Source organism: Fistularia commersonii, chromosome 2, assembly GCF_037954325.1.
Source record: "Fistularia commersonii isolate RoL2024-O1a breed Wild chromosome 2, RoL_Fcom_v1.0, whole genome shotgun sequence".
NCBI classification, from domain to species: domain Eukaryota; kingdom Metazoa; phylum Chordata; class Actinopteri; order Syngnathiformes; family Fistulariidae; genus Fistularia; species Fistularia commersonii.
The window spans coordinates 18,053,849-18,067,256 of NC_141285.1; the positions used below are offsets into that span (position 1 = coordinate 18,053,849).

The following is a 13,408-nucleotide window of genomic DNA, read 5'->3' on the forward strand; positions in this document are numbered from 1 at the left end:
ACATTGTAGAATTTATAGAATGGGCATTACATCACACACATCTGGTTCTCAGAATTTTGAAAATAAAAACAAAAAAACACACTGTAAACAAACTAGAATCAACTTACTCTTCAGTGTATCTCCATGAACAGTAACAAAGTAGTAGAAACCATTGCTCCTGCGAAATAGAAATAAAAATACAACTCCGAGGATCAAAAGACCAGAGGAAGGAAAATCAAGACAAATAAGAAGCTCTGCAAAGAATTAGAATAAAGAATCAGTCATTTGTATTTTAGTGAGGAATACTTTCTGTGTTGAACTTTGACTCACTTTTACACAGCGTATTTATACAAGTGCTCAACTGCAAAGATGCACAGAAGTGATTTCTGTTAGCCTTTTATACATTTCCAGCATCTTAACAAAGACTGCGCTGGATAGAGATACAATCTCTGCATTTTCTCTTCTTTTTACAGAGAAGTTAAAAGCCTCAGAAACATGAACTGGAAGATATGATTAAAACATCCATCAGTCAACTGTGCCAAGGTGGCACATTCCCCCAAGAAACCACATTATTCAAATCATTTTTGCTTTTAGATGACCTTGATGGTGATAAAAAATGGTGATAAAAAAGGAGGCCATTTGGTTTGCTGAAATCAGAAAAAATATATTGGTAGAGAAACAAAGCATGGCATAAATCAAAGTATGCGACATCAGGGAAGTTGTAACTGTTGTAATACAGATTTTTGTTATGTGTATCGTCTTTGCAGCCTGCTGAATAACTTCCGTGCACAGCAGCATGGCTGTTCTCCACTGTATAGAACCACTGTATGTAGAACAAGCATCCGACTGTCACTCCAACTCATCAGTATTGGGATGGAAAGAATTGCATGTTTGAAATGGAGCCAGACATTATGGCTATGAATCACTAAATGCACAAGTTAGTGCTGTTTAAAGAGTTTTCAAGCACTGACAGGTAAATTTAGTGTAACAAAAGACCGTAAGAAATAAAGAAAAAATTGAAATTTAATTGAATAAAGAAAATGTCCACAAGAAAAGTGGACAAATCTTGTATGATGAGATGCTACACAAAGAGACAAAGTGTGTATGACATAATTTTTCCATCCATGAATTTTCCTATTTTGGCTGTGTTTTGATGTTGGGGTGGAGAATCACATCTTAATCATCATGCTGCTTTGAAGAGACTGGTCACTCACAAGGAGCAGTAGCTATGAATCCCACATTGACCCTATTGCTTCCTTTACTTGTGTATATCATCTTAGTTTGAACAATTATTTGAGTATTAGAATTACAAATGCTTGCTGTCAGTCCACAGGCACATAGCAGTAGTCTTCATTCTGCTCTTCTGAACGTCATCACTGAGGGATTTTAGACTCGCCCTTCATAAATAAGCAGATATGTATGACTAAATCCCATTAAACGGGTCAAAGATCTAATTCAGAACAGTTTCCTCCAGTTGCACTGATCACCATTCATTGTCTCTAGATGATGTGGACTCACTACTGTTTTCTCTAATGATAGTGCCACTACAAAGTTCAGAGACATTTCATATGCTCTTACTTTTCTAAGAGAAATTAAGCACTATCTTCTGGTGGCATATTTGGCAAAAAACAAAAAAACAAAAAAAAATAAAAAAATAAAAATGTATATAGATATACATATATGTACGTGTGTGTGTGTGTGTGTTTGTGTGTGTGTGTGTGTGTGTGTGTGTGTGCATATGTATAGATATAAAAATATAAAAATTGATACACATATTCATGTTGCATGAAAAATGTATTAAAAAGCGTATGCATGTTTGTGTGTGTGTATACATATACATACATTTTTCATATTTCATTCAACACTCAAATTATCAAATGTACATCCACCTCACCAATATGTTTTTGTTAAATTTGGTTGATGGTAAAGGTGAAAAGCAATGAACTTGTGTAATATTGCATGTACCCTTGAGAATGAGAGCGTTCTCCCAATAACATTTGACACCAGGCACCATGGTGGCTGACACCAGTCTGACACAAGCCACTGGACTGTAGACTGTCAACTTGGCCACAGACACTGGTATTGTGAATGGATGATCTGGTCTTTGTATCGTTTTTCAGACTTGAGCAGTTAAATCCAATGAGCTGCACTTCATGGCTTGCTGGGACTGCAAAAAATCAATTAGTCCATCAGGTAAAATTGGATTAATTAACCTGAGAGTTAGGATCAATTGGTTCATCCATCTCTTGCCGAGGGGACCTCCCCAAGGCCACTTAGCACTGGGCTCAGACATTCCCAAGGGATGGAAAGCCGGAGGTGAGGGAAGTCCCCGTGAGGAAAGAGGAGGAAGAAGAAAAATAAAATCTCATTATCTATGAGCTAAGCAACTGAAAATGCTCATCCGGTTTAAGGGAGGAAAGAAGCAACCCTTTGTCTTTTGTCCTCACTGTTCAAGCATAACTTCCTTCCAGGGACTCATGGCACCGGAGCCAGCGAGTGCATGGCAACTAATCCTTGTTTACACACATCGCCAGTGGGGGATCTAACGGCATGTCCTCAGTTTGCAGACATTGCTATGGGATCTCTCTTCCAAAACGGAACTAATGAAAGAGCCTGGCACATGTGGAATAAAATGTCTATGTGAACACTTCATCGGCACCGCTCATGTTAAAATGCATGATATAAATGAATCCACTTACCAGAAACACAAACATCTTTCATGATTAATAGGCTCGTGTTGTCTCAAAATGATTTCGAAAACATCATCAAAGAACACTCATGCTGTATACGTTGAACTTGTGAATTTGTACGCATTAACCTATCGAGAATGATCCCTATTGCCTTTGCTGTTGCAATATATGCCTTTAATTTCAAATCTAAACATCCAAGTGGGGGGCCTAGAGGCAGCGTATTGAAGCTTTACCTCACACTAACCATGGTGCTGTGATTTAAACATTGGAAATGTTTCTGCATGCAGTCCGTATATAATTAGAGACCTCCTAGAGAGTTTGCTCCCTCTCACCGCGCAGCCTTTCTCCAATAAACAATGTGCATGAAGAAGGGTGACTCTCATATGGGTAACTCATCCTTGCAAATTACCACCATATGTATGAACACCGCATTTGTAAACATCCTATGTGACGGTCTTAGTTGAAAACGCATTAGGCTCAGCGTCTGTTTATAATTGCAAGCCTGCATAATTATACATGAGCTCAATATTATGAAAGGCAAGTAGAGAATTGTATCATAATAAAACTGCTGCCACCAGTCTATTGTTTTTTTTTTCCGTTACAGATGAATTTTTGTTCCACTTGTTATTTTGTAAACACCTGGCTACTACTCTAGAGCAGACTCAGGGAGACACTAAAAGTGATGCTTCATTACATGTGGGTTTGAAATTCCAGTTAAAATATAATGAAAGCTACTCATGCGATGGCCTCAATGTTTACTTTTTTAGTTTTAAGAAATAAAGAAGCTCAAGCAACTGAGCCAAATTCCTTGCAATACATTGTAAACAGTTGACATTAATGCTTGATATCTATTGCCCTCCTCATTAACCTCTCATGGCTTTTAAAAGTCTGACTCAAGCATTTAGCCTTTAATATGTTTATTTGACCTCTGCTGACCCCCGTGAAGTTAAAACAGAAGGGAATGCACTTTGTGTCATTATGGTAATTCAAGCTAAAATGAAATGTGGCGTGTTTAACAAAGAAACTAACTTCCTAATGGCTCTTTGTTTGTGCTTCTTTCACTAGGTGTACCTTATCAACGTGACTTACTCGGACTCAACTTCTCATGTCATCTACAGGAGATACAGCAAATTCTTTGATCTGCAGGTAATTTCCATGAGCAAAATCATTATAAACACTCGTACCAAACATTGAATTAAAGGAATCTAACAAGGTATCATTATTGCTAATAATAACAGTAAAGTCATTCAGAAATAATATTTTGATTGGCACATTAACCCTACAAAAATTGACACATTTTCTCTGGACAATTGAAACGAACATATCTTTAATATTCAACACAAGACTAATTTGCAGTCCTGAATCCTAATAATTATGTAAAAGTTTTTGTGATAATGTCATGTCACGAGACACACAGTTCAATGATGTGAAAAAGGGCAGCCTGTGAAATTAATTTTATTTGACATTGTCAGGCTGCTAAGAAATGATCAGTTAAGTTGCTAGATGACACTGAAGGTACATGTTTCCAGCCTGCCACCCTAAACCCTCTTTTGTCAGGTTGACCTTTAGATCATGACTCCGTTTTTTTCCTGATAAAACCCCGTCAAGCGAAGAGGTATGAACAAAACATGGCTCAAGGCAGACTGGGGCCCACAGAATAGGTCACACTCCCAGCAACGCAGATAACAAAGTGAGCCCTTTAAGAGGGTTAAGCATCCCATTGCTTTGCGTTGTGGGGATAGCAGCGTTGAAGGCAGTAGAGGAGAGCCTTTGTTCTCTGGTCCATTTCTAGGCAGGAAAAATCTGTCCTGGTCTACTTGACTGACACAGAGTTTCCCTCCTGTCTCTATAAACATTAGTCTTGTCCATAGATTCCCGCTTTAGTGGTGTTTTTGCTGGCAGTAGTAACCCGTGAATAACAGTGTGCAGCTGTATATGCCAAATGGGTGGGAATAAAGTGTTTTAACCGTTCTTATAATGTAAGAACAAAGCCATTTGAATAAAATGTCTTTTGTACAAACAACCTTGTAGTTTGGATATTATCAAAAATGGGTTTCTCACCAAAAAATCACAACACATGTTAACATACAAGATGCTGAGCATATTTGTTTTTCTCAAATGAGAAACTGGGCATTTACTTGTGTGTCTGCCATTTGACACCTACAAGCTTTCCAAACTCAAAAGAGTTCTGTGTTTACAGCACAATCCCCAATGTTCTATTCACTCTGATGAAGAAAAAAAAAGGCATTTGACACTCTTGGCTGACAAATGTGACCATGATCTCATCAGTATCACTATTAATATCGAATGAAGAGCATGGCAAGGTCAAACAAGGAATGCGTTTAAACAGTGGCCAATTATTCAGATTTTTTCAAACTTAAGCTCTTAAGTCACCACTGCCCTGCTGGTCGAATAAAAGCACCCATGTTTGTCTTGACAATCGAGTATCAGTTTTTTCAGTTGCAAGATGGATGTCCAAAAGTGCACTCACCGCTAAAATTTTAAACCCCTCTTGTGCACTAATAAATTATAACATCCCCTCAGGGAACCAATTATCATACATTATCAGGCTTCCATCTCCTTAAATTTGATTAGTCACTCCTTTTTTCCCCTTTCTGCTGAGTTGAGAAAGGTGTGGTCTGATTCCTACACAGCTAAGGAATATAGATTTTTTTTCTTTGGATTCATTTATTTTCATGTTATAATACTGCTTAGCCTGATATCCAGAAAGTGTTGTTTCTGGTGTCAAAGGGAAATGGAAAAAGCTGTGTGTTTGACATGTGCAGAATTGGTCTGTGTGTCAAGCTGAATTTACTTTCAGAAAGGCACTTCTGAGGTTTCAGCCTCCTCGCCCTTCAGTCTTGGCGGACTGAATACAAGGGTCACAACCTTGTGCTGGAGAATCGAGGAGTTTGGCCTGATTTTATGTTCTAGACGAGGACAAAAATCCCTCGGACGTCATTAGTTTTGGATAGGGTAATTGGACAGAGGTCATGTTGTATTATAATTTGCCTGGCCTTCATTATAGACAGAAGCATAGTACTTTCTTTAAAAAAGTGCTAAACATGGAGTCCTTCGTCTGCAGAAAAAGGAGGACTTGGCTCAGGTTAAGAGTGCATTGAGTATTTATTCAGTTACACAACCAAAACAAACATCAACAGTATAGAATAAAAGTCAAAATGTCATGTATGCCCTGCATGCAAACTATAAAAATCTGATCATAGTAATAATCTTATATAACTTTATGACAGGCACGTCAGTCATGCCTTATCCAAGACTACTACACATCTAAACACATCTAACAAAGGCTAGATGTGTTTATTGTTATTTTTTTCCAAATCCGATTCTGAATATTACCTGCTTTTACACAAGGATAGGAAAAGATAACTTGGTGATGTGGTTGACTTGACAGCCAGAATTTTAACTCAATAAATCTGATAATAATTGGCGTACACACTTACTGTATTTAATTAAGTCATCATAAAATACACACTATATATATATATATTTTTTTTAATCTTATTCACTTTATAAAGTATAGTACAGTATTTCAAGTGACAACATAGATCCTGTCCAAGTATGTCCTGAACATTATATGAACAAGAGGTCAGTTGCATGATAATCTCTTTGTAGTAAACAACTGTCAGTGGACGTCAAGCCACAATAATTCTGAGATAGATGCAGATTCTTTGCCCACCCAAACATTCCTCTAAACTCCTCCTGGCTGAGATTCCTCTCCTAACAGTTCCATTGTCTAATACATAGTGCCGTGTCTCTTTGTCTGTTTTCCCTACCCTTCCCTGTATCTGCAGTAAAATTTAAATGCCTAAAGTGACGGTCATTACAGTGCAGTGTACAGAAGCCTTTCAGGTTTTCTCTTTTCGCCATAATTCATATTCATAATGCCATTATGCCAATATAGATGTATGATGGTATTGTGCATCTCCGGCTTGGTTATTTATGCATAATGCTGATTATGAGATGCACAGAAGAAACTAGGAGATTATATCATATCACTTGTTGCTTCACCAAGTTTATTTTCTCAGTGGGATTGTTAACTCGGCTGATGCTAGAGTTTCATCTCGTACTGATACAGCGTCACTCGGGCAAGTCTCTTAAGTTTTTGTATGAAATGTATGAAATATTTCCATGGACATTTTGTCCTAATTTATCCAGCTGTTGTAATAGGAACGCCTGTCACACCTGTTCGATGGGGCTGTAAGTGTGTCCAGACAAATTCCAGGGGATGAGTTCATCATGGTTTCGAGATGAGAAGGCTCCCTGCCAGCTATGGTTATTTCCAAAGGTGTTGAGTGAACATTCCCATCTTAGGGGGAGTATACTGCTGTTATACTGCTGTATCCAGCAGGGAACATAGCAAGGCCACAGTCTTATATCTCTCAGAAACAATGCATTTACAAATCTTGCTCAAAATATAACATTTAGAGAGTATAAGACTTGTTCAATTACTGGAATAGTATACTAAAAATATGTTTTGTTTTATATTTTGTAGAGAAGTACTCTTACTCTCCTTGTGACTATAAATCTTACTGTTTTGTACATTTCTGTTAGCGTATGTAAGGCGTGGTTAACCAAGGCTGTATACACTCAGCATTTTTATTTGCTATTTTCACACAATAACAGAAAGTGCCCTTTGCAATGGAAAACCATCCTTCTTTAGTTGCCCATGTCTCTGAAAAGAGGGGAAAGTCATAACCTTACAGAGATGCAAGGATTTTGCAAAGGCAGCAAATGAGTCAACAAAGGAAAGTACCACAAGAAAAGAACCCAAACCACCTCTTACTGGTGAAGTCCTGCAAAATAATCCTAAAACCCAGACAGAGTGGATCCAACATTAAACTCCCAGCTTGTCTCTGTTTGTCTACCTGGTCCTTCAACTTAGACAAGTCTCCTGGTTTCCTCCTTCCAGTTGAATGTGCTTAATGCTCGCAGCCATTGCAGTTTAATACAGCACATCTGGAACAAGGCAAGGCAGAATGAACAAAGGCACAAATGTGTCTGCACTTGCTGCATGCTGTTACTGTAGGGAGCCATCTGGTACTGCCTTGATTTATTCAAAAAAAGGGAATTTGTCTTGCGACAAGCACTATGACACATAAATATTAACACTTTTATTGCGCCTACTTTTAAGACATTCAGCATATCACTCACATACATTAGCTCTGTGGTCGATATGTTGCAAATCCGCATACACATATTTATTTGAAGAGAAGCATGCTAAAACAATTAAATAGCCATAGAAGATTATAAATGCATGATGTCATCATGATGGATTTTCACACAGCAAGCTTTGTATTTCTTTAAGTCCTTTTCTTTGTATCTCTAGTTAGATTGAATGAGTAACTGGCCACGTACTTCTCTTGAAATGCACAATTTCGTTTTGCTTGGGGCTTTTAAAGCTTTTTAAGTGGAACCTGCTCTTGGGTTTTCTTTTTTTTTTTTTTTTTTTTAGCCATCTGTGGGTGATGTAAACTTATCTGCTGCACCGCGGATCAAAGTGACTCCCTTTGTTGCTGCATGACACAGTAGCTTTTTAGACAATATATAATTACACTCTGGACTGAACTCATGCATAGTGAGAAAGAGGTTTGAGAGCTCTCTGGGTTTGTTACCCTCTTTTTCTGTTTTCACATCTGAGAGAGCCACTTCTATTTCAGATTTATTGAAGTTTGTTTTTAATTAAAAGATTCTCTGTTTATCGCAGTAGGATTAACTCAATTACTCAAAATGTATTAAAAAATGCATCACTTTGATTTAAATGAAACACATCAAGTTTTTACTGGCTTTAATTGGTTTCTCCCCTTCACATTTACAGATGCGAATCCTTGACAAATTCCCCATTGAAGGGGGGCAGAAGGACCCCAAGAAGAGGATTATTCCATTTCTACCAGGTGATAAACACGCACAATCCGTAAAAGAGTGTAAACAGTTTCAACTACAGCTCTGTTTAAGGGAATGGAGAACTAAAGCCGAGTCAGTAAGAAGAGAAAAAGAGAAACTGTCAGATAACCCATGTTTCATACTATTGCACCATGCCTAGGATGTAACCCTTTTATAATTAAAATGAATGGTCATATTTAATCCAAACCACACCAGTTGTAGTAGGACTGCTTGCTATGTTGGCAGGAGGTTCGAAGAGTTGGATGTGTCTAATCTGATAAACATATTGTGGGTCAGAGCAGAAGAAAGCAATGAAGAGATCCTTTGTACTGCACTACTGCTCAAGTCTTGCCGGTGCTATTTTGATCACTCTGGAACTCCACCATGGGGTGAAGTAAATTCACTTATACACAACAAATAGCAGGCGGTGTCTCACTGTTTGGTTCATGCATTTAGAAATGGATTGAATACCAACAAGGGTGATACTTCTTTCTGTGTATATTTGTATTCATTTATCTGTGTTTCAAAAGACTCTTGGGATTTGTTCTGATTATAAGGAGCCATTAGTGATGAATTAATGAAGATATACTCAAGTCTTTGTTACATGTTTTTGCTTCTATAATCATGGGCAATCAGAATGTACTGTCCTAGGATGACCATGGTATCACTTTAATTTGTAAAAAGTGTGATTTGATAATATTTATGGAAACTAATGTAAAAGCCTTTTTTGACTTCCATTAACATTTGGCCAGAAAAGCAGAAGAACACGTAATTGGTTCAAAGAAACAAATATCTAATAACTAAAAACTAAAGAAAGTTATTGTCATTAAAAAGAAAATAATGAGAATCAGATTGCATTCTGCAATTTTCTGGTAATTTTCGTGCAACTGTTTACTATGTTTTTTCTATTTCTCAGGTCTTTTCAGTAATTTAAGTAATTGCTAGGGTTTTAAGCAACTGATATATGGAGTTTCTGTGATGCTTTATCTTACCATCTAATTCATGTTATTATTCAGGTCATGTCTGAAAGTTTTTTTTTCTTATTTCTGCACCACGTAAAAATCTGACCTGTACATGAACAAGTTGTAAATATATATTGTGTATATCTATGTATGTATACATATCTATATATCTATATCTATATATAAACATGATCAGTCCCATGAGCATTTTAAAACAATCTGGCTTTTGTCTTATTGTCTTGGTGCCTTGTCAGGTAAACATTAATAATTTAAGTAAAAAGAGTAAGACTTTTAATTAAAACCTGTTTTGTTAGACTTAGTTATGGGAGATGTACTGACAGAGTTCTGTTTTTCTCCAGGCAAGGTCTTATTTCGCCGAAGTCACATAAGAGATGTAGCTGTGAAGAGACTGAAGCACTTGGACAACTATTGCAAGGTATGAGAAAGATTACATGCATGTCTACATGTTGCTCGAGTTAATAGGAAAATAGAGTTGGTCCTCCAGGACGTAATAAAGACTACTTATTATTTAGTGTATTGGAAGGAAGAGCTAAACCTGTGGTGTATCTTTGCCACTGGTTTTCAAGGAAGGCCTCTGCATTTATCTTCCCGTTCCAGCCTCAACAGGAAAGAAACTGCTCTATCTGCACCTCTCATTTCCTGTCACCAATGTAAATAGGCAGCCTATTAAGGAAACGAGGGAAATGGGGGGCACTGAGGGGTAAAACACGATCCAAAAAGCTCAAATGAATCAGCAGACTAAAAGTGCAGTAGTTAAGGTAGAAGGATTACATGACCTTCTTACGTTCATTAGGTCAGGGAAGAATGTGGGGCAGGTGCTCTGCCAAGTGGGGCTTAGTTATGTGGAAACGCTGTAAAGGCAAAACCTTGTACTCAAATTTCAACAATACACAACTTCCTTTCAGTAAGAAGGTTTTCAGCATTTTATTTATTCAAGTGTTATTTTGTGTATACTTTTCTGAACTTGAGACACAACGTTGTTCTTCTTTTGTGTGGCTGTCTGACTTCCTCTGGTTTTCACATCATCTCTGAGCTCATAACATTTTTCCTTCCGTCCACACCCTCAACATCAGCCTTGACTTTCATGAATGACCGTACAATGACAAAGAATTACTAACCTGTTACTCATTTCCATTCAAATGAGTCCTCCAAGCTATACATGTGAGCTTTTAAATATCGGGTGCCAAACAGAAGCATTGTGTCTATCTTTACCCTCACAGGCTTTGATGAAGCTTCCTTCCCACATCTCCCAAAGTGAAGAGGTTCTCAAGTTCTTTGAAACCAAAGCAGAAGACCTTAACCCTCCCACAGAGTGAGTAACTACCACAGTGTACTTTCCATTTTAAATCATACACCAGTAAAACACCATCACATGGGGAGTTGGAAAGCAAACATTGCCCCCTGGTGGGAAGGAGGCACAGCAGGCCATGCATTAGTGTTGTGAAGGAGCAGTAATGCAAGGGCTTTAGCTTGTCTCGGGAATGATAAATTGATGTTGGCGGAGAGGCGGTGTTTTTAATTAATAATGATTTCTGGGAGGTGACATCTGATCCTGTAACAAATGCAGGAGGATCAGTGGTGTCATAGAAGCGCAGCTGAGTTCAAGTCTCAGGGCAGATAAGGCTCTTGCCAAGGACATTTGTCATGTTCACTTCAAAGTCAGAGTGGGAGTAATTACTGCCTGATCTTATGAATGGGCAAAAGATTACTTTGTTTATTTTTTTTTTACTTTTGATTTATGTTTGGTTGGTAGTCGTTGAGCTTTTTTAAGAGTTTCTTTAATATTGATCTTTTTATTGATCAGTTTTCTTCTAATATGGTGATTTGAAATTGTTGGGATGAAACCCTGAATGTCAATAGTCCAGTGTCCCAACACACTTAAGGAGAAAAATGTGGTCTAAAATGTGGTCTCTCAACATCTTGAATGGTTTCTCAATCTATTGCCCCAGTAACCATACGAGTTAATCCTTCTCCAAAGAAAGATCCTACTCAAGTCTGGGAGACAGGAAAGCTCAGCTCATGTTTTAATCTGGGGGTCTAAAATCCTTGCCACCTAATACCCTTAGTTCATTATGTGGGAGTCTGAACTATTTCACAATAGGTTATGAGGAACTAGTTTTCTGGCTCACATAAAGAGCTTCTTGTTGAAAAACAAACAAACAGCAATATCTGCAGGTTACCATTTGCATTTCAAATTGAGCTCCTGAACGTGTCAGTGGCTGATATGTTCATTTATTGCAACTCTGGGGTTTCACTTACAGGCACAGATGGTTCCCAATGTCCAGACAGCAGTTTCATGACCACACTTGGTAGCATGTGTTCTGCATGAACATTCCTCACAGCCAATGAAGAGGTCACAAAGGTTGATTTATTTTTTAAATTGAATCTTTACTTAACAAAGGAAAGAACACATTGAAATTAAAATTCTCTTTTTCAAGTTTCAAGCAATATAGCTAAGTATAAAAAGAAAAATTACTCTGGCCATTAAATTGAAGATGTTTAAATACCGAATGCGAAATATAATTTGTAGTAGTAATCAAGTAAGGGGTATCGTAGTATTTTATCTATAAACTCTTTGTCCTGAAGTTTTTGGGGTTACTCTTTGTAAGATTTAAAGAATCTTATTTCAACTAAAGTAACTTTAATTAGTGTTTCAAAGTAAATAATATTTAGAACTTTTTTAGTGTGTAAGTGAAAATGTGTCACTTAATATTGATTTTGATTATTATCAAGCCTTCATATTCAAAATGTTTGGAAAAGCAATTATGGATTGGTGTCTGTGAGGGTTACCAGTTATTCAGGTCATGGTGCTTCCAATCTTATCAAAGTAAATGGACTTGTTCAGTTTTTTTTGGATTTATCTCACCTCTCGTCTGAGAGGCTTGCTCATTTCTGAGGAAGATGAAGAAGGTGCTGAAGCGGAAAAAAATGAACAAGTTCAGTTGATATTACAATAAGGAAATATAGATAAAACATTTTATGGTGGAATTTGTTCATTTGTAATTTATTAAGGAATGAAAAAACAAATAGAATTAGTGACCTGATCTGCAATGTAATGTCTTCGGCTGATAACCAAAGTATCAGTATTCAGTCACAGCTTTAAGTCTGTGGAGCATTACAGATCAATACATCATGTCTCCTTCGCAGTAATTTCATATGACGCATGTAACAGTGATGCTGTTGAATAAGGGTGGTTCTTCCTCCCGCAAGAAACAAAGAACTTTATTGTGTTTCCTCCATTCATCAACCACACTTCCTGCACTAGGGTGTTGAATTTGTCCTGTTTCTGCCATTCAGTGCTGACTGCATGGCCACATTTTCTTGTAATAAAACAAACACCAAAACAAACAAAAACTAAATATGTTAATAAATGTTATTTATTTTTAACCAGAGGAAGGAACCAAATTCTATATGTGAATGAATGGCCACTGCTACAAGAATGAGATTCAAGTGATAGTTTGGTGATAAACAAGTCGTTAATACTTGCTCAATTTTATTGTCTGATCTGTAAGGTGGCATTTGGTTCACATTGTGGATTTAGCCAATGAAGAAACCAATCATTATTAAAGCAATTGGTTAAAATCCGTGGTCTGCATTTGGTCCATTCAAGCAAATTCAGGAGCAATATGCAAACTCTAGGTAAAAGCTTTACATAACTGCAATAAAGTTTGAATGCTGGCCGGTTGAGCCTCAATGTTATCTGAGAGATGTAGCTTTGAATAAACACATCCCAGTCTCAGCATATTTGTCCTTGCTTGGAATATACAGAATGCAGGAAATAGATGTTGAAGACCTCAAACCACTTGGAAAAGTGTGCCTCTACTGACATAGCTGATCTGAAAATATCGGCTCATT

At 37.4% G+C, this 13,408-nt stretch overlaps 1 protein-coding gene across 2 annotated transcripts in view; it reads left to right on the forward strand.

Moving 5' to 3' along the window:
- Nucleotides 1-13,408, forward strand: part of LOC147236610 (SH3 and PX domain-containing protein 2A-like) — a 50,805-nt gene that overhangs the window by 2,907 nt on the left and 34,490 nt on the right. For both annotated transcript variants that reach the window (XM_086171517.1, XM_086171523.1), the window contains exons 2-5: nt 3,735-3,815; nt 8,506-8,581; nt 9,892-9,968; nt 10,774-10,865. In XM_086171517.1, the coding sequence (XP_086027643.1) occupies nt 3,735-3,815; nt 8,506-8,581; nt 9,892-9,968; nt 10,774-10,865 (326 nt within the window). The remainder of the gene's footprint in view (nt 1-3,734; nt 3,816-8,505; nt 8,582-9,891; nt 9,969-10,773; nt 10,866-13,408) is intronic.